At 31.8% G+C, this 21,615-nt stretch overlaps 2 protein-coding genes across 4 annotated transcripts in view; both read right to left on the reverse strand.

The window, feature by feature from the left end:
- The window catches only part of LOC129915429 (RNA-binding protein Pasilla), an 82,230-nt gene extending 79,366 nt beyond the window's left edge, over positions 1-2,864 (reverse strand). The window contains exons 1-2 of one of the 3 annotated variants that reach the window (XM_055994969.1): positions 2,711-2,864; positions 1,281-1,483 (exon numbers count right to left, since the gene is read on the reverse strand). The gene's annotated coding sequence lies outside the window, so the exon portion shown is untranslated. Of the gene's footprint in view, positions 1-1,280; positions 1,484-2,710 lie in introns of those variants that run through there. The other 2 variants (XM_055994970.1, XM_055994968.1) reach the window with 2 other exon arrangements.
- A 9,009-nt stretch (positions 2,865-11,873) lies between these two features.
- On the reverse strand, positions 11,874-19,619 carry LOC129913999 (transcription factor Sp4). Its single transcript, XM_055993019.1, has 2 exons — positions 18,170-19,619; positions 11,874-13,902 (listed from the first exon to the last, which is right to left on the reverse strand). The coding sequence occupies exons 1-2, from the start codon at positions 19,511-19,513 to the stop codon at positions 12,229-12,231; spliced, it is 3,018 nt and encodes a 1,005-aa protein (XP_055848994.1). The 5' UTR covers positions 19,514-19,619; the 3' UTR covers positions 11,874-12,228.
- Between the last annotated feature and the right edge of the window lie 1,996 nt (positions 19,620-21,615).

A 21,615-nucleotide genomic window follows, 5' to 3' on the forward strand; every position in this document is an offset into this window, starting at 1 on the left:
CATTCAATCATGTTCAAAAGCGATTACAAAGCTTTACTTGGTCGATGAAATAAAATTTGTCAAGAAATCTACCACAAAATAAGAAAATAACAAGAAAATAGCTCCTATAAAAACCGGAAATAGACCTCCTCCTCCATCAGGAAAAGAAAAACCCAAAAATGACTTCTTCCCTCCCCAAAATACCTCACTCCGTCCCTGAATATAAAAAAAAAAAAAAAAAAACACAAACTCTCATGTGATATCTAGTATCATCTGTATTGTGTATCTGAAACTCTCAAACTCAAACTACATAGACCTGACAAACTTCTACAACAGAGCGAGTTTTTCGGTTTAAAAGATTTTGAATTGAAAAAAAAAAAGGTAGTAGATATGAACGAAGGGTGTATAAAATAGTAGAGAAGAGTATAAGATATAGTTAAAGATATACCTTATAATTATTATTATGTCGTCGTGTTGTATAGAGTCTCTTTCTTTCTTTCCTTCTCACAAACATAAATATAGGTCAATACCAGGAAATTGATGCGCATGCCCTCTTTTTTTTTATAATATTACCAGTATAGTTATTATGCAACCGACAAATATTCTTCTTCCTTTTTAGCAATATTATTTTTTTTTTTTTTTGTTATTTTTTTTAGAAATGAAAAAAATATATTTTTATATAGTAAAATATGCAATATAATAAAAACTAAATAAAATATATAGAAAAAGCTTAAGTTTAAATAAAAAAATAAAAATCAAAAAAAAGCAATGACAATGAAAATGATAAAAAAATAAAAACTTAAAATTAAAAAAAAAAAACGTGGTTTTAATGAGAATAATGATGTTGATGATGGAGTTGATGATAAAGATGTTGATGAAGATTAGGAAATATATATTGGTTATTAAAGGTTGATAATAGAGGTAAGTATATTTGATAAAATTTATAACGGTTTTTTATAAGTTGTGTTGTATAAAGAAGATTTTATACATATGTTTGAAGCATGTTTTTTGTTTGTTTTGTTTATGTTTTTGTTATACACGAAACGTTTTTTAGTCAATTTTCATTTTTTTAATGAGATGAAAATACAAATTATGATGAATTAATGTTGTGATAGTTAATGTTTTGCAGGATGATGATTTTTAGAATGAAAATATATTGTTTTTGAAAATATATAGTTATAATGAAGCTTTTGCTGTGTGTGGTGATGTTTTATAAAGGTTTTGTTTGAAGACAAGTTTTGAAGTATAGAAGAAGAAATTTGAAAAACAGAAACAAAAAAAAAATTTTAAGTAGTAATCACCTTTTTGCGATATTGTGTGTATATTAAACATAAATTGCACTATTTAATCCATTTATTCTTGTATGTTTTAAATATTTTTTTCTTTGATTTTTGTTTGATTCGATCTTGATTTTTTAGATTTTTTTGTATTTTATTTATTTGTGATGGTATTTATAGGTACTCTGTATTACGCTTTACATAGTAATTTCTTCTTTAATATACACCTGGAAAAACAGAGAATAGAATTTTTTGTTTTTGATTCCTTGTTTGAAGTTGTTGATGTTTTTTTTTTTTAATAAAATTTTTCGTTGAATTAAAAAATTAATTAAAAAAAAAAAAAAAATTTTTATAAATTTTTTTTTAATTTAATTTTTTTTTTTTTTTTATTTTGTTGATTTTGTAATCTTAATGTCACACTCAAAAAAAAATACTGCTACACTTCTAGCTACGAAGCTTATATGAATGCGTACTAGGTATGTGTCTCGGAATTTTCTTCACAAGTGTCTTCTTCTGTGTTCTCAAAAAAAAAAAAATACAAATTCAATTCAATTCTCAAAAAAAAAAAAAAAAAAACACCCGATAGAATACGAACTTAGTAGCAGTGTTGAACTATTTTCGAAAAGAGAACCATTTGTAGGGCACTAGGCTTCTTCAACATCATAGCATTACACACTATACAAATGCACACACCACACAGTAGCTCACTTTATATCATTATGTATCTAGATACATTCATATACTTTATTTTTTTTTGTTTCGTTGCTTTTTTTTTTGAGATAGTATATGCGTTCGTGGTTGACACTGAGAATAAATTTAATTAGAGCCAACTGAAAAAAAAAACTTTTCTTTTTCTTTGATTTTTTTTTGTATTTCTGTTTGTTAATTTAAATTTAAACAAAATAATTTATCATCAAAAAAAAATAATTAAAAAAAAAAAAGAGTTAAGAGGTATGCGAGCGAGAAGACGACGAATAAAAAAAATTATTAAACACTCTGCGACGATTTAGACGTAGATACTCTCAATCTCAATCAAAAAAAAAAAAAATGTGTGTATGTAAAAGATACTTTTTTTCGTTATTATTTTCTTTTCAGATAGAATGATACACACAATAAAAATGATATTGTTCTCATATATTTTTTTTTTATTTATTCATTCAATTGATTTATTTTTTTCGTTTTTTTTTTTAACTTTTAAATTAGATAGGCAGGTAGGTATTTCGTTTTTTTTTTTTTTGTATTTTTTTGTTATTAAATCCGAAGAGTTTATATAACCAACAGCATCATTATTCTCGGAGAAACACACATAATTTGTTGTTAAAGAGTTATAATTTTAAGTAAATAAATAATTTTTGTTCAACAATTATAAAATCGAAAGAACAACAACAATTTATATAAAAAAAAAAATAATCAAATATAAATTAAAATAAAATTTTGTATATTGTATATATTACTAGTATCTGTGGTGATGACAATTTTATTATTTTTTTTTTTTTTGTTCAATGCAGAGAGAAAATTCTACTTTAATATGAAGTCGAATCGGAAAACTGACTGAATATGCTTGGAGTTGGACACTGCACGAAAGTGATGTGATGTTTGCAAAAGCAGCAGAAACTAACGAAACCTATACTCAATTTTTGAGATATCTTTTTTTTTTTTTTTTGTATTCATACATCACATAGATACTCTTTTTTTTATTCTCTCTCACTGATACATCTAAATATAAATTATACACATACACAATGAAGTGGAATTTTGTGTTTTCTATTATAAATTTACTGATTATGGGGGTTAAGATGAGACAGGGGTAAGAAGACAAGTGAGATTCATTAGAATTTTATACTTGTTTTCATGAGTTGAATTGTGGTGGAATTGAAAAGAGTGTTGGGATAGTAGTTCGCATGCTCGTTGGTGGTTTGCTCATCTCGGGGCCGGGATATACTTAACTTATTATCGAGTATTTTGTATCTGTGAGAGAGAGATTGTTTTGTTATTTCTTCTTTCTTTAGTCTTCTTATGGGGTTTTTCTGAATTAGTCTTATTGGGAATGTTGGAGAGAATGAAAATGAAAAATGAAATGGAATTTTAAGTTTTTTTTAAGTATTTGTGGGAGAGAGATTAGTTTGTATTGGTAATGCATATAGAAGTGGGAAATAATAATTTGAATTTGGCACAAATTCGAAATACTCTTTTTTTCCGTAATCAGATGGAGAGATCGTGAGATGAGTATTTTTCTCTCTTTTAATGTGACGAAATTTAACGTTGACATTCTCTTAAAAGAAAAACCACAACTTGGAGAAACACAAGGAAAACGGGTGGTTTTTCTAGTTGGGTTTTGTGTCACATGGTTACCAATCTTAGTTATAGCATTCATAAGTACAAGGGAATTCAATTTGAAAACGATGAAAAAATCTTCAGGGAAAATGTACTTTTACTGGGGATAAAATCAGATTTTATCCAAAATATTCAAGTGTTTTATTGAATGTCACACCCGTAACGAGTTTTTGTCTTATCCCAAATAGGTTCAAAGCAAGATATTAATGGCAGCTTTTCATTGTTTTATTTCTAGTTTTGTTACACCCGGAACAATTTTTTTCTAATGTTGTTGTTACACCCGTAACGCATCTTATATGTATAAAGTATATTTTCAATATTTTACACGTTACGTGTTACTAAAATGAACACTATGCATTTATTACTCAAGTTTAATATTCCAAATATTGGATAGTGGCTGATTAATTCATTAAATTTTAAGTATCGTCACACCCGTAACGATAGAAACGCCCATATAACTTTTGAAAGGTGAATGTTATCAAAAAGGATTTTAGGTTAAATTTGTAAATCATTTTTGATTAAAATTATTGACTTCATGGAAAAGATTTTTTTTTTTTTTTCAATTAAAAGTGCCTTCGCGTGCAAAATGCGTTTCACCCAGGAACTATAGTGGGCTCATCAGTTAGGTGCTGCCATCTCGCTTGTCGTGATTTCACTTACGATTAAATGACGGAAAAAGCTCTTTATGTTCAGCTTAAGGTTATAAATATTTCATTTCATACGCCTAACTCCTGAAAGTTACTGCCCAAAAAGATACGGGTGTGTCAGAAAAGTGAAAACTCTGATGTTTGAAACGCTGGTTGTTCCCTCTCCAAGAAAAAACGCCATTGACATCAACTAATACTAATTTTTGTACTCCTGACTAGCTCTTATTTTTCCTGGACTATCTGGATTAATGCTTACTGCTTCCAATACATAATGTATACCATGGAGTGCTTGTTCTTATCTCTTATCCATTGAATTGCTCGAAGTCTATCTATTCTATCCTATGAGATTCAAGTCCTACTCTGAAAACATTAGTGAAACCATTTGTATTTAGAATAGTACACAGAGAAAAAGGCCGCCTAATATTAAATTATTAAGCGGATTTGTTAAGATGAAAAATATAAAAAATAAAAATATAAAATATATATGTATATGTATAAGTTATTATTGAACTAGAACTAAATAATACAGTAGTGAGATATTCAAAGTTTAACATTAGATACTCCACTAATAAAGCAATAATTGCTTTGAATGATGCCTTTGATAAAAACGGTGTCGAAATTTCTAGAAGAGAATCTTCTTTTTCCGCCAAATTCGACGATGGCTTTATTTGCGTCCTTTGAAAAATATCAATTAGTTCTTTCTATTGATTGATAGGTATTTACACAATCAACACTTTCTTTTTCAAAAGATTTAAAAAACAGTACATTCAACATTCAAGTACCACTTAGGTAATACCAAATCTTAAGTAACAAAATTAAAAAACAAACCGCCCGCATAAATCAAGATACAAAAAAAAAATACATAATGCATTCACAAAAATTCAAAAGAAGTAGGTATTTTCACTCTCAGCAGCATATCACATGATTAGCAGATAATATTCGTTAGGTCTTGGTAACGAGCGGTCCTTGCTTTGTAATATCCCCTATGTCAATGGTAATTTCCAAATTACAGATAACAACAATAATAATAATAATAAATCTATGACAATTCAAGTTGAAGTCGAAGTTATGATTTGAAAATTTGTTATTTCTCTTCGACATATGAATTAGTTTTGCCTCATTGAAGATAAAACAAACAGAAACACATTATAGCAGGATACAAACATAGATACGTGTAAGACACTGATATAAAATAGAAAAATAAAACTCAAGATGTGATAAGATTTGAGAGCGATATGCGGTGCTTTGTTTATTCTGTGAAAGATAACAATGACACAATCAAAATATTTTAGATAACAAACAAAGGCACTCCCTTAATTCTATTTAGACGAAATTTGTAAAACATAAAGTAGGTACGGTACATATGTAGCTACTAATATATAGGTACAATAATAAAATGAAAAAAACTCTAAACTATAATGAGTATTCAGTAAAATTCAAAAAAATTTTATTTTAATTTTATTTAAAAAAATGACGTCATTCTAAATTGCATCAAAATTCGAAATTACAACTGCATAGAAACGGATTTTCTTATCTTCTTGATCGAACACAAAATCAAGCAAAACTATTCTGATAATTGTATTTACAGCTGCTTTTCCATTACTACTTAACACAGAGTGTTATAGAATAGTTTTCTTTTTTTTTTAATCCTGAAACTTCTCTTACAAAACAACACAGAAAAAAAATAGGAAATATATCAATAATGGAATAAATAAGACGATCACTAGAAAAAAACACGCATTAACTCTAATTTCCAGAACAACACCAGCATGAAAGCAAACAATTTTAATTAGTTTACCTCTAATTAGTATTAAACTGTCAACTTTTCTATCAGTTGTTGTCTATTGGTGCACTTATTTAAAAGCTTCGTATTGTATATTAATTTAGAATCACGTGAATGGTAAAATAAAAGGTATAACAAATAAAAACATGAGTTGATAAATTGTTTTAGGTATTGATTTCTTCTAACAAAATAATTTTCACTAAAAAAAAAAAACAAACATCTTTTTCGAAAATTTAAATCTCATTTAAATCGTTTGAGTTTATCGAAGGTACACGCAGTTCAATATAATATGAAGTACAAATGTTTAGAATAAATTTATGCACTTATTCTAAGATGTTTTAAAGATGTTTTATAAAAAGTTAATCTAATATTGATCGGTTTAAATTAGGCTCTAAGACCCTTTATTCTACCTATCAAAATATTTGAAATATAGCTACAATTTCAATTCACTACAGTGAAACTATCATAGTTTTCAAAAGATAATAATTGTAGGAAGATTTTAGCAAATGTATTAAAAACCATCCTCAATAACAAAGAGAACATTTTTCAGAAAAGGATTATCTCCTTTTTTTGTTTCATAATTTAACTTTAATGATGATAAATTTTCATTGAGAGACACAAGAAAATTGCATTTTAATATACAATACACGAAGGAAGGCTGGACTTGTTGGTAAATTAATTTAAGAAACATTAAGAAAGGAATTCATAGTCATTACTCAAGCGAAGATTTTTTTCAACTTAAGCATTTAAAGCAGAAATAGAAATATTTTCTTTTTTTTTTCGAATTAAGTAATTTTTTTTTTAAATTTGAACCTCCTGACTAAACGGGTGAGGAATAGACTACCAAGCCCCTCCTCCCCCTCTTCACCCATACGATTTTTTTGTTTCGATCCAACCTACACACTCTAGCTTTTTGGCACATTTTTCCTGAAACACATTTTCTGGTGCAAATTTGCATAGTTATTTTAAAATTTTTTTTTTTCCGTTTATAGGAAAAAAAAATAAAAAGATTATGAGTAGTTCTTGCTCTTAGAGGAACGTAGCTCGAGATCCAAAAATTTTGGAAAGTTGGATGAAGTAGAAAAAATTTCGCTTAACTGAAGATTCAAAAACGATATCAATTTTAGTGAACCACAGTTAAAAAGGGTAATTTTTCTTCTAAAAATCAAGCAATTATTTCAACTTTTATCGTTATAATTAAAAGAGCATTTTGCGTCAACTTGAGTGAAGTTTCGAAAAAGTAAGCATTTGTTTACTGAAAAAGCCTGCAAAACCCAGCAAAACTAAGAACCCTGCAAACACTTTCGAATGAAAAATTTAAACTGCAAGAAACTTTGAGTTTAATCGCCTTCAAACGAACCGGACATTTCCTTAATACCTAGTAAATCGAAAGAAGAAAATTCATCAGAAAGAATTCTTTTACAGACACGGAACTTCGATTTTAACGAGTTTTTATTTTGATCGGTTATAGTCTATGGAAGATAGAAGCTAGGGTCAGAAATATGTATTCATACATTTTTTTATGAGTGCTATCGATGGAAAATGTAACCCTCTATACTAGGTTCCTAGGTTCAAAGCCCCCCAAAATCCCCCTATTGGTTTTGATGTATTTTTGGATTTGTATATTTAATCTTAGAATTCCAAAAAAAGAGTAGCAGTAGTAATGTAATCGTGTATAATAAATTAATTTTCTCTAAATCATTCTTAAGAGGACTTACCTTTTATGTCCTGAAAACCAATCATCTTTTCGAACGATTTTTCTACAATAGCAATATTGCCTTAATTTTTCATTCCACATAGACATTTATGTACAAAACCGTTAGTGTTCTTTTCTTGATTTTTTTTCTTGATTTCTTGAAAATTTCATTGAATCGTGTTATTTTCATAGATTGAAACATTTCCTGCAAAAAGAACGTACTTTAATGCTTCAACATTAGAATGAATTCGGTTCTTCTAAGAATTCACGCAACAAAATTTGATATCATCAAGAGAACTAAAATTTTATTTATTTAACTTGAAAAGCTAAGTAGAATGATTGATTTGAACTATGTAAGTTGATTTTCATTAAAATATTATAAAAAGCTTACGATCAAAAAAAGGTGGCATTTAGTCTTATTCATTTTTATTTTAAATCGAGTTTATGTACATATATTTTTGTATAGATTTTTTTCTAGGAAAAGTGATTTAGACAAAATTCGCTCTGATCATGTTATAGAATATGAATTTATAAAGGAGAAATAGATAGAGCAAGATCCCAGGGCCGCCAGACATTACTTATTTTCTCAAGAAAAAAATGTATGGAATTACGTAGTGCTAGGACATACTATTAGTGAATGGATACTGGCTATCTTGTGCCGACGGCCATTTTACCACTAACAGGTGCTAAAGGTACGAAAAATACGTAGTTAGATTTCTTATTTTCTCAAGGCTGATTTTTATATATGATACTCAGGGAACTAATACATTAATTTTTGTAAGCTGCCAGACCCGTCGGATGGGCCTAACACCTTGCCAGACACGCATAATAGGAATCAGGAAAGTTAGATTTTATTATATGGGGGTCTGGGAAAAAATTTATAAAATATTTTGACTTCAGGACTCGAAAGAGTATCAAGACACGCGTCGAAAACCACATTTTGCACAATCGCATCCAGAGTCATTTGGCCGCCATTTTGTTTTTTTAATAAAAATTGCAATTTTTCACATAACTCACGTATTTTTGAATCTACAGAAAAAAAATGTATTGCAAACTTGAAGATAATTTAATTTACTACAATATATGTTAAATTACTTTTTTCGATTATACCTTCGGTTTAAGAGTTAGGGTGGTTTTTTTTTTAAACCATATTTTCGTCATATCTCATTTATTTGAGCTTTTTTGAAAATTAACTTGAAGTAAAAGTTGTAGATCTTTTTATTACCTTCAATTATTACATTAACGGTTTTTCGATTTGACAGTCCGTTTTTGATCTGCAGGAAAAAAACTTCAAAAAGGTTCCAATTTTTTAATATAGGAAAAATGTTCTAGTACAGGGTAATTTGCATTAGATATAACAACAACCTAGGCGTGTAGGTTGCACTCAGACAAGAAAAAATCGTATAACTAACACTGCCAGACCCATTCCAACAGCAATTTTTTTTGCCAGACACCTTAAAGCTTTAAAAAAAAAAAATTTTTACTTTACTTATTTTCTCAAGCTTCATTTTTATACATGATACCCATGGAACTAATTCGTTATGAGTTTAAAGGTAGGTATATATTTTTAATAATGTAGTAATTATTGGTATTATTAAGCGTAAACATTTTACTTCAATACTACGGAAGACCCATTAGATTTTATTAATAACAAATCTAGTGAGCATTTGTGCGTGTCTGGTAAGGTGTCAGGCCTATCCGATGGTCTGGCAGCTAACAAAATAATTTTATTGAATTAGTTCCCTGAGTATCATGTATAAAAATGAAGCTTGAGAAAATAAGAGTAAAGTTAAACTATTTTTTTCAAAGCTTTAAGGTGTCTGGCAAAAAAAATGGCTGTCGGAATGGGTCTGGCAGTGTTAGTTATACGATTTTTTCTTGTCTGAGTGCAACCTACACGCCTAGGTTGTTGTTATATCTAATGCAAATTACCCTGTACTAGAACATTTTTCCTATATTAAAAAATTGGAACCTTTTTGAAGTTTTTTTCCTGCAGATCAAAAACGGACTGTCAAATCGAAAAACCGTTAATGTAATAATTGAAGGTAATAAAAAGATCTACAACTTTTACTTCAAGTTAATTTTCAAAAAAGCTCAAATAAATGAGATATGACGAAAATATGGTTTAAAAAAAAAACCACCCTAACTCTTAAACCGAAGGTATAATCGAAAAAAGTAATTTAACATATATTGTAGTAAATTAAATTATCTTCAAGTTTGCAATACATTTTTTTTCTGTAGATTCAAAAATACGTGAGTTATGTGAAAAATTGCAATTTTTATTAAAAAAACAAAATGGCGGCCAAATGACTCTGGATGCGATTGTGCAAAATGTGGTTTTCGACGCGTGTCTTGATACTCTTTCGAGTCCTGAAGTCAAAATATTTTATAAATTTTTTCCCAGACCCCCATATAATAAAATCTAACTTTCCTGATTCCTATTATGCGTGTCTGGCATAATCCGACGGGTCTGGCAGCTTACAAAAATTAATGTATTAGTTCCCTGAGTATCATATATAAAAATCAGCCTTGAGAAAATAAGAAATCTAACTACGTATTTTTCGTACCTTTAGCACCTGTTAGTGGTAAAATGGCCGTCGGCACAAGATAGCCAGTATCCATTCACTAATAGTATGTCCTAGCACTACGTAATTCCATACATTTTTTTCTTGAGAAAATAAGTAATGTCTGGCGGCCCTGGGATCTTGGACTAAGAATTTTCAACATATATACTTACTTAAATTATCTCCTGCTCATCATTCTGTACGATTTTCCAACCTGCGCTGACTCTTCATCAGGTTTTATTGACTTATATATCAATTTTTTTTAAATTTGTTTTCGTTGATTTTTTTGTTCTTAAGCTAAATAATTAAATAAATGCAAAATAATAATAACACAAACATATAGATATAAAATATAAGAAATAAATAAATGGGTACTCACAATAAACTATACTAATAGGTTATTTAACTAATTCAAGAGCTTCTTCATTCAAAGGAAGATGTTTTTTTTTTTTTGGTTCAGATCTTACATGGGTTATTAATGGATCGGATGATATCAGGAACAATGTAATGTTTGTTTACTTTCGTTGAAAACAGGTAAAACATCCTGGAGAAGTGGGTCCTATAGTACTTGTAGTCTTTATTCTTCGATCTGTTCTGAAAGTTATCCAGTTGGCAAGGATGTACTTTCTATTACTTCTGCTCTGTGTATTATAATTAAGAACAGTTGCGCGCATACCAAGGATATAACGATATTACGAGCTTAGCTATGTATATCTTTATTATACATAAGTCTTAAATTTTTGGGTATCGATTGAAAAATTGCTGCAAATAACTTTAATATTATACGAGTCTGGTTATCAATCTTATTTTGGTGATATCTGCAGCCACATGTGGGTTCCCAAAAAATCTTCGTGAAGTATTGCCATCATTCTTTGTTCCAGTTTCTTGCTTTAGAAAGTCCACTTTTATTCCAAACTTTGATATGAACTCCGCTTGAATTCGATAATCTAAATAAAAGGCAATTCAATTATTGTTTAGTAATTATTACTTTATTAATACGTTACACCAACTAAAAAATATAATCATACATGAGCTAACGATATCCACCATCTTTTGTTGTTTCTTTCCGTTTTTTTTTTTTTTTTGTTTTGTTTTATTTTGAATTTTCTTAAACAGTTAAACTTAAAGAAACAAACATCAATTGCGTTACGTAATTGATGTTTTTTTTTTTAATTTTATTTCTTTTTTAATTTTTTAAATTTAATTAATAAAAAAAAACCGTTAGTTTTAAATTTGTTTATACAATTCGTAATTTTCTATAATATCGCTCGGATGCGTTTTTATGCTGGGAAAAAAATATAAAGAAATAAATGCAAACGAGCTAGTATTTTTTTTTTACTTATAATCTTTTTTTTATATATATGTAAATATATATGTAATTACTTTATATATATAATATATTTATATATTTTGATATAATAATTTTAAAACAAAAAAAAAAATCATTGTTCTAATCGTTTTTTTTTACACTTAATTCTGATTTAATAAAAAAAAATATATAAATTATTTAAAAAAAAAATACATATACACTTTTGAAAAAAAAAAAAAAATACCAACACAATAGTGTCAGTATTTTTTTTTTTTTTGTTCTCTTTTTTTTTTCTTTTTTTTTATAATAACTCACTTTATGTGAGAATATTTTTGTTTTTTCTGGGTTTTATCTTAAACTTATTATGATACATTTTATGTGTAAGAGAGAGATAGAGATAGGAAGAAAGGAAGGGAAGTCAAGTGAAGTGAATTATAAAGTCTATTTAAACATAAAAAAAAATAAAGTAAAACCTTTGATTAAAGCAAAAACTATGTACACAGAGAAAAAAGGACAGACAGACAGACGCTGCAGGCATCCTAATAGCATGCTACATGCTGCGAATTAAAACTCTTCGAAGGTAAATTTGCCACTGGAGTCGAAGTTCCCAAACTGTTCCATGAACAGGGTGCCCGTATGCTAGTTGGAATTCTCACCAACCATATCGGGCATATCGCCAATTGTGATCATCATTTTCTCCTCATCACCGCTATCGTCTTCGGGGCAACTGCCATCCGATGATGGCTCTGGCGATTGGCTGAGTGTACCGCCCATGTCACTGGTTGAGCCTGCAACCGATGGTAGTTCAATTGTTACAATCCCATTGGAACTGGTTATGGTCTTTGCACCTGTCATATGACCCAAACCCGCCACTATGCTTTCAAGTTCTTTTTCTTCTTTGATGGATGATTCCATCAAGTCGAGCTGGGAGCGCGACGATTTGTAGTGGGTTTTGATGTGCTTGGAGAGATGGTCACTGCGCATGAACTTTTTGTTGCATTCTCTGCATTGGAATCGCTTTTCGCCGGTGTGGGTTCGGCGATGGCGTTGCAATTCGTCAGATCGCGTGAAACGTTTGCCACAGAAGAGCCACGAGCAGACAAAAGGACGCTCGCCAGTGTGCCATCGCAAATGAGCTCTCAGGTGAGAGGTTTTGCCATAGACCTTGTTGCAGCCGGGTATGTGGCAGATGTGTTGCTTCTTGCGATCAGAGTGCTTTTCACCTTCTTTGCAATTGGGACAGGTGCATGCGACGCGTTTAAGTCGCGGTTTTGTTTCACTTGAACTGTCATTGACGCTGATGTTGACGTTGACAGAGGTTTGGCCCTGTTGTGGCTGGTGATGACTCGACACTTGAGTGTTTGGCGTTTGTTGTTGCGGTTGCACTTGTTGGTGTCCAGAGGAAGTGCTAGTCGCTGGAATTTGCATTATGCTGGTATTGCCCACTGAGACAGTTGTGAAAGTTGGCTGTGCATTTTGTTGCTGCTGAGCTTGCCCCGGCGACGCAACGTGAATTGGACTTGGGGTCGAAACTTCTGTAACCGTGATATTCGCATTTGAATTTTGATGAAGTGCGGCTTGTTGCTGCTGTTGCTGTTGCGCCTGCTGTTGCGCTTGCTGTTGCGCTTGTTGTTGCGCTTGTTGTTGCGCCTGCTGTTGTTGTTGTTGAGCCTGCTGCTGCTGTTGTTGCAACTGTTGTTGTTGTTGCTGTTGGGCTGCTTGTAACTGCTGCAATTGTTGTTGCAACTGCTGTTGTTGCTGTGGAGTAGCTGCAGTGGCTGTTACCCATTTTATATCTGGTGGCTCTTGTTTAATATTCGCGATAAGCGTCTGTGTAATCTGGGGAGGAGACTGCGACTCGTTTTTTGAAGCCGTTACAATTACTTGCTGATGCTGTTGCTGCTGGTGTTGTTGCCCTTGTTGCTGTTGATTCTGTTGATTACTGGTTTGCTGAGCAACATTTGCAGAAATTACCTGGGCGCCGGGAAAGTTCTGAAAACCTTGAATATTTTGTGGCAGCTGATGTGCTTGGATTATTTGAACATTTCCTATGCCGGGAATATTTTGTATTGGCAATGCCTGAAGACCAGGTAGATTTGGCAAATGAATTATGTTGCTGGTATTAGCTGGTGCTGCTGGTCGAAATTGTTGTAGAGCTTGAGCTGGAATCACGGTTAACTGTTGGCCTTGAGCGTTGGTTATCGTGATGGGCTGATTATGTTGTTGCTGTTGCTGTTGTTGTTGTTGTTGCTGCTGCTGTTGTTGTTGCTGTTGTTGTTGTTGAGCAACTGCTGCATTTGCTTCTTGCTGAGCCTGTAAAATAAAACTCATTAATTTTAGAACATTGAATAGTTTTATTAACAAATAAATAAGGAAGTGAATGATTTAAGATATTCCATTAGGCTGGAACTCCATAAAGCTTGGTTTGAAGTATTGAAATGTTTAAAAGCGCAAAAAATCGAGTCGGGAATGCCCGGCTCAAGAAACGAGGCCGTAATAAAAGACCAATTGATACGTAGATTTTCGACTATTGGCCTTTAGACCTTCAAACTTATCAATGCTTTGGAATGATGAGACGATGTTTTGAAGGTTAACGTCCAAACGAAAAACATATGTATGGCGTCTTATGAACCAACAAAAACAACCTTAAATACATTTTTTAAATCACTGAAATACGGAGGTAGAAATGCAATAATGTGGCCTTTTTTTAGCACGGTGTGGAGTCAATTATGAACGCAATAAAAACTAGTCCGTCTTACGATTAAAAGCCGATTGAGAATTTTTAGATAAACACTAAAGGCCAAATAGAAGGAAGAAATCATAAAACTTTTTAAGTTGTGGAATTTTTGATATCTTTGGTTCTAGAACAATTGATATATCGATCATGACGAAAGCGTTTTCACATTTAACGATTTTGAGAAAGCAAATATTCAATTGCCTATATTCGAAATGATGTCTTCTGGTAATAATTGAATTTTAGAATGAGTGCCTTGGTAGGAGGGCTAATATTTAAAAAAAACATTGGCTCGAACCCACCAAATATACGGCAGGTCAAAAGTTTAAGACTATCTTAATGGTGTAAGAAATGGTTACTTGATAATCGTATATCTATTGTATATCAAATGAAATACGATATTATTAAGCTCAAATCTCAATTACTTCAACAAATAAAATGCACGACTGGGGTCGCACATACTTGCTCTTGCAGTTCAAAGCACTTTTATGTTAGTCTACTTGAAGATTTTAAAAGCTGAATCTAAATTTTTAAAAAATTGATATTGGGGAAGAGCCGACATTTAGGGCAAAATTTTGTTAAATAAAAAAAAAAATTTTTTGTTATTTTACTTTTTTGAGAAAAAATAAAAATGCAGTTTTATTGCCACTGCTTTAAATATTACGTATACAAAGTTTAATCAAAATCGTTAGAGCCGTTTTCGAGAAATTCGTAATATCGTATTTTTTCGTATGGGAGGTATACGTTCTAAACGAGATATAAAAAAACAAAAAAAAAACCAACTTTCAGAATTCCATAAAAATCATCTGTACCAAATTTGAAGAAAATCCATTCACCCGTTTAGGCTGTGGAAATGTGTACAGATGGACGCACAGATGCACGGACGGAATTGCGGGACCAACTTTTTCGGAATTCTCCATCATCGTAATGTTGGTTTTGATTAAAACCTCAATTTTTTTTTTGACACGAAACCAATACTTGCCCTATAGAGCAAGTAAAAAAATGTTTAAAAAAATTAAACTGATTTTCGTTAAGAAATCGTTTTAGCATTTTTAATTTTTCAGCTGCTGAAACCATGAGTTTACACAACATTGTTGTGTATGGACTAAACGACCATGTTTTTAGTTCAGGAAGGTTATTCAAACACATTTTTTGTGAAAAAATAAATTAACTTTAAATACAATAAAGCAAGAAGTTCGGACGGGATAAGTGTACGCAGCGGGGAAGTGTACGCACAGTTAATTTCTCGAAAATGACAATAATTACTAAGTATCTGTAAATGCACAATTAAGCAGGTATATGTCCTTCGCTTGGGTCATTGGTTGCCCCACTTTACTTTTGTTTGTTTTGTGAAGGAAGGCCAAACACAAAAAAGCTGAGTTTTACTAAAATATTTCTCTATTTTAAAAACGTGTTAGTGTTCAGTGATTTTATTAAAACACATTAAGTGCTGATTAATTTATTGATTATATTATATAAACATTGTGTTTGAGTGAAAATTTTATTGGATTTGTTGCTAATTTGTTCAAAATAAACAAAATATTGAAAAAATTGCGATGGGGGTAAGTGTACGCAAAACTTTGGGGGCAAGTGTACGCACACTTTCACTTGGAATAACAAGTAAATTCTGTAAAAAATGTATTTTTCTGGCTTAAGTCTTAAAAGGCTAACGACAAATGATTTATTTTTTTTGTTTAAAATCATTTTTATTTAAAATACAGTTACAACATATAATAAAAGTGTCCTCCTTGATTTTTTCTGTATGATAACCCCCGTCTTTGGAGTTCCAGAACTTTAAGTGCGTTAAAAAAATCTGTTTACATTCAAAATTCAATTTTGCGGCTTCTGTATGAAACAAAATATTTAATTTTGTATATTACTAATAATAAAACCTTGGAACGTAAGTGTCAAATTGCGTTCGTACACTTACCCTAACCCATGCGTACACTTACCCCTATGTAGGGGCAAGTGTACGCAATTTGACTTGCTTTGCTTTTTCATTAATAATGAGTAGCTAAAATATGCAGCTTTGCATTTTGATAAAGCTCTGTATTATATCTTCAATATTTCGGTTGGAATCTTGCTTCAAAGTCCAAAGTGGGTACACTTACTCCGTCCGACTCTATAACAAAAAATTTTCTAACTCAATTTCATTTGGTATTCCGTGATAACATCGGATCAAATAACTATATGTTTTTTTAACTGGTTTCAAACTTTGTAGATGATTTAGATTTTTTGTAGGAACTTTTGGATCATGTTTTTTTAAACTAAGGCTTCAATGTTTTATGAACAAAGAAATTATAATAAAAAATTTTTATGAGTAGTTTTACAGATGGAAAAAGTATAACACACATGAAATTTCCAACACATCATAAGTTGATTGGTGTCTATATTTTAAGCATATGCCAACGAAGATGCTATGTTACAATTATTCTGTCTACTTCACAATATTAATGAAAATGTCTTGATGAGGATCATTTGAATTTTGTTGATTTTTATAAAATATCTACAATATACCTATGTATATTGTACATATCTGCATGTGTGTGACTTCATATCAACAAAATTGTCGCGACTTCTGTCTGTCGACTGTTGGCTACTGTCTCTAGACTACTTTTATTGCGCTCTTTGTTTGATCGATGCGATGATTCAAAATCAGAAGCGAATTAAATTGTTTGAAATCAATACTTTAAAAATACAACACAATACAATATTTTAATAAACATTTAAGACTTTGAATGATAAAAGTGATTTTTTGGAGTTACCATGTTTTTGCAAAGGTTAATAGGTTGGAATAGCGATCATGAACAATTTGGGATACACCGTTTTGATATAAAAAGTTACATAGATTGTTGGTCAGAATGTTTTATAAACTAAAAGATATAAACCTACTGAACATATTCATAACACTAACACGGTCCTAGAAATAGCTGGCAGCTGCGAAAAAGCAAACGATTTATAAACAATTCGTCGTATTGAGAAGAGGGCTAAGGTCTTTGAATTGGATTTTGAGAGTCCATCAAAGCCCTTATAAAATGTTTTACCAATCCAATCCTTACTTAGGAGAGCTACAGAGAATAATTAATCCCAGATATTTAGCCAGATTAGAGTAAGTATTAGAGTAAGTATTACATCTTCGATTGTCTGGGATGTAAAGCCTGGAATCTTGCATTTCCTCGTGAAGAGGACAAGTTCCGTTTTATAGGGATTTATATACAATCCATCCTTTAACCCATTGTGTAGGCATGTTATGCCGTGTAGATTAGATAGGTCTCGTTTCCCTGTCGTAAATGGATATCTATAACTTTTCCATAAATTTCAACAGAAAGAATGATAGACTTAAATCTTTTGGAGTTACTTGATAACATTTTCCTGCTTTGGTATATAATGAGGGAGACATATTTGGACTAGCAGATAGAATTTTCCTAAGTCTAGATGCTTCACCAATTTTATTGTAACTTTTCAGTGAAACTTAGTATAGACCCCAATCTAATAGGTCCCAAGTTTGTTCATCCCGGTTGAATTAAGTAAGACACATCATTCCGGCAAAGGTGGACAAGTAACAATCCGCATTAAGCTTTCTATTAAGAGTTGCTATTGGGGCCCTTTACCTCTGCTCGCAAAAGTTTTGTCAAGAAAAAGTCTTTGTAACCCCATTACAATCAATCTAGTACTCAACATTCTAGATCCTGCATTTCATTTATAATTTATAAATATCTGGCTTATAAAAGGTTTTCATAAAAGTGTAAATTAAAAAAAAAATACCTGCAATACTGACATCTCTTTCTGTTATAAACTAATAAATGATAAAAATTATTAAAGATTAATTATAAACATTTCTCATACCTGTTGTTGACTTTGATTCGCTTGTTGCTGCTGCTGTTGACCACTATTCCCTCCACCACCTCCTCCCGCGTTACTACTCTGCTGACCACCCTGCGCATTGTTACCCTGATTAGCTGCTGCTGCAGCAGCCGCTGCAACATTTTGTAAATTCGATTGATTTATAATAACATTCGGATGCTGCTGAGCAGCATGCAAAGCCATTGGATTGATAGGTGACAATTGCACCTGTTGTATTTGTCCATTTGGCGTAATAACATTAGCAAATTGTGTAAATTGTGGAATAATCTGCATTTGTGGAGATTGCTGCATCAAACCTTGCATTCCCAACTGCTGAACTGGCACATGGACAGTTTGGTATATAGTTTGCCCATTAGCCGTTTGAATGGGTATCTGAACAGCTACAGTTTGTGCAATGGGAGCTGAGGGAAACTGCACAACATGCGGAATAGAAGTTCCCGCCGGACGCAATTGTATATTTTGTCCTTCCACTTTGATTGTATTTAGATTCTGGCCTAAAAGATTACCAATGTTTCCAAGAAGACCATTTGCCGCTGCCATCGAAGTGGGTATTGTAATGTTCGTTCCGGGAATCGTTATCGTCGCCGGAAGTGTCGTCGTATTAGCCGCTTGCTGATTTGCTTGATTCTGAGCAGCAGCTTGAGCAGCAGCCGCCTGCTGCTGCGGTGATTGCGACTGTCCTTGTTGCTGCTGAGATTGTTGTTGTTGTTGTTGCTGCTGAGCAGCTTGAACAGCTGCTGCTGCTGCATTCTGACTATTCCCAGCACCTTGCTGAACTACAGCATTGGCATTAGTCAAATGGGCAATGGGAATTTGAATATTCGTCCCAGGAATAGTCAACATTGCTTCGCCATTCCCACCTCCCGATGCAACCTGACTCGGCAGCTGCATCGTCTGACCGAGATTCTGAATAAACTGAGCTGGAAGCACAGTGTTATTAGTCGCTTGCGGAAGTGGGGCGCGAATAATCTGACCATTGGGAGCAAGAAACGCTTGCTGCCCGTTAAAATTGATTGGTTGCGCTCCGGCAAGCTGCGAATTTATATTGGGAATGAAAAAAGCCTCTTGGCCATCGATTGTCACCGTCTGCATTGGTTGCACAATCGAGAACATATTATTGCCAGATGGATTCTGTTGAATCACAGTCTGGTTGCCCGCTGCCGCCGCCTGAATAAATTGATGCGGAATGTTTTGCAAATTTTGTATGTTGACAATTTGCTGTTGCATTTGGGGATTATTGACGAATGCCTTGACGGGAGTTGAGTTGGTCGTTGTTGCATTTGCAGGTGATACCTGACCAATGGCATTGTTTTTGTATGTTATCATTTTTACAAGTTTTTTCTACTTTTCACAAAAAAACACTTCTTCCTCAAATTGAGTTTAAAAATGTTCTTTTTTTTTTTTACATATAATTTAAACAATCACAGTTTTGAATAAACATTTTTTTTGCTTTTTTCAATAAAAATAATAAACTTTGAAAAAAACTCACACACAAAATTTATAGGGTGCGATGCACCATTTTCTGATTTTTTTCTAATTTTTTTTTTTTTTTTCTTTCGTCGTCGTCTAGTTCGATGCCATACAGTTGTAGTTGTTGAATTTTTCTTTTTTAAAGAATTCTTTTTTAGGGTATTTGAAGTGAAATTAAAAACATTTAACTAAAGGCAAATGTTTATATGTTGCACTTTTTATTATTTTACAAGTTGATTTGATTGGGAAAGACATTTTTTTTTAATGAAGAATTAAAATTGATTTCTATTTATAAATTGTTTATTGTCCCGTGGCGCGGCCATTACAAAAAATTTTTAATTTTTCAAGTCGAGTGATGCCAAAACGACGGTATTTTGAAGGATGTCAAAAAAAAGGTTAAAAAAAATAAATACACAAAGAGAGCTAGATGGGTCGATTTTATAATAGCACTGTTCCATTGGAGGAGGTAATCTACTAATATTAGGCCTGTTCCATTGTACTACTAGTAGTTTACTAGCGATTTTCAATGGAACGCACTTTCAACGAATTCAATACAAATCGTATGTCAGCTATTACATGAAGCCTCAAGAGGCTTGACTCTTTTTTCGAATTTTCTTTTGATAATCATTCTGTGAGGCGCGTACTATTACACGATGCCTCTTGAGTCAAAGACTCAAATTTGACATTTCTTTTTTGATTTCAGTATTGTTGTTGTTGTATTCCAAGCAAAAAGAAATGAAAGGGAATGTTGAAAAAAGAAAGAGTGGAAAAAGAAACGTCAAAAAAGAGTCTCGGAATTTTGGCCCATGACTCTCCGGTCGGATAATTTTTTGTTTTATCTTCTTTCTCTTTTGCACTCATTGGTTTTGAAAAGAGGCGCGCCTCTTGAGGCTTCATGTAATAGCTGACTATCTACTCGGGAAGAAGAGCATGAGTAGATGAAAGTACTAGATTAAATAAACCATCTACTAGTAGTAAGCTACCAGCTCCTAAGCAACAGATGGAGGATTGGGATCGACGCAGTGAATTGAGGGACCGATAACAAGTAAAATGACACATTAAAGTGAAAATGTCCAAAAATGCAGATTCGCGGTTTTGGCGTTGTGCCGACGATATGATGACTATATGGGGTTTTGCATGGGAAAATTCAATAGTGACATTCTGTATCGCATAAGCGAACAAACGTTTTCGCGTGTGCGAAAGATTTGCTTCATGTAAGGCCTGCCCAACTAGCACAACAGCTTCTATAAATTGAGATTTCGCAGGTTCTGCTTTGTATACAGCTTGTATTGAGCTTGCTTCAGAGTTTAATCGCTTATAGAAGCTCGGACTTGTTTAATAACTTCTAATAAGTTGTTTAAATACTGTTAAAGAAACTTAAACGAAGAAAGCTTATTTTTCGGATAAGCTTGCTTAGTGAATTTTTAGAGGCTTTACAGAAATTACCAAGTTTTTATTTGATTTTTGGTTTTGACATTGAATAATTTAGCTCGGACATTTTTTTCTTTGACATTTCTGCTATTTGAACTGATTAAGTTTTTGATTTCATTAATAAATATACTAGGATGGCCGAGTGGGTAGAGTGATGGACTACTTACCAAGCCGGTACGAAGTTCGATTCCTGGGTGTGGTAAAAAAATTATATACTTTTCAAATTATTATTAATAGATATACTAAATACTAATGGAATGTTATATATAATATCAGGTCAAAAGATAAAATTCATGATTTAAAACCTGCTAAAAAAGAATTCTTTTTTGTTTTTGTAGTTGTTTTTTTTTTTTTTTTAATTTCTATAAGACATGTATTAAAGAGCTATACAAGCTGTTCCGAAGCTATCTGTCAAATCTCAAAGCTTCGGTAAAGCTTCGTTTAAGATCCTTATAGAGAGTCAAACTTGTATAACGTTCTCCTTTTTCCATGCCCAACAACCTTACTAAAGTTTAAAAGAAGCTGAA

Source organism: Episyrphus balteatus, chromosome 3 (assembly GCF_945859705.1).
Source record: "Episyrphus balteatus chromosome 3, idEpiBalt1.1, whole genome shotgun sequence".
NCBI lineage: Eukaryota > Metazoa > Arthropoda > Insecta > Diptera > Syrphidae > Episyrphus > Episyrphus balteatus.

What these genes read in the sequence shown, in the direction of transcription:
- LOC129913999 (XM_055993019.1), bottom strand. Translation starts at nt 19,513, where the DNA reads ATGATAACATACAAAAACAATGCCATTGGTCAGGTATCACCTGCAAAT. An exon ending in CGAATCAAAGTCAACAACAG is followed by an intron (nt 13,903 to 18,169) that starts GTATGAGAAATG and finishes TTTATTTTACAG; the next exon opens with GCTCAGCAAGAAGCAAATGC.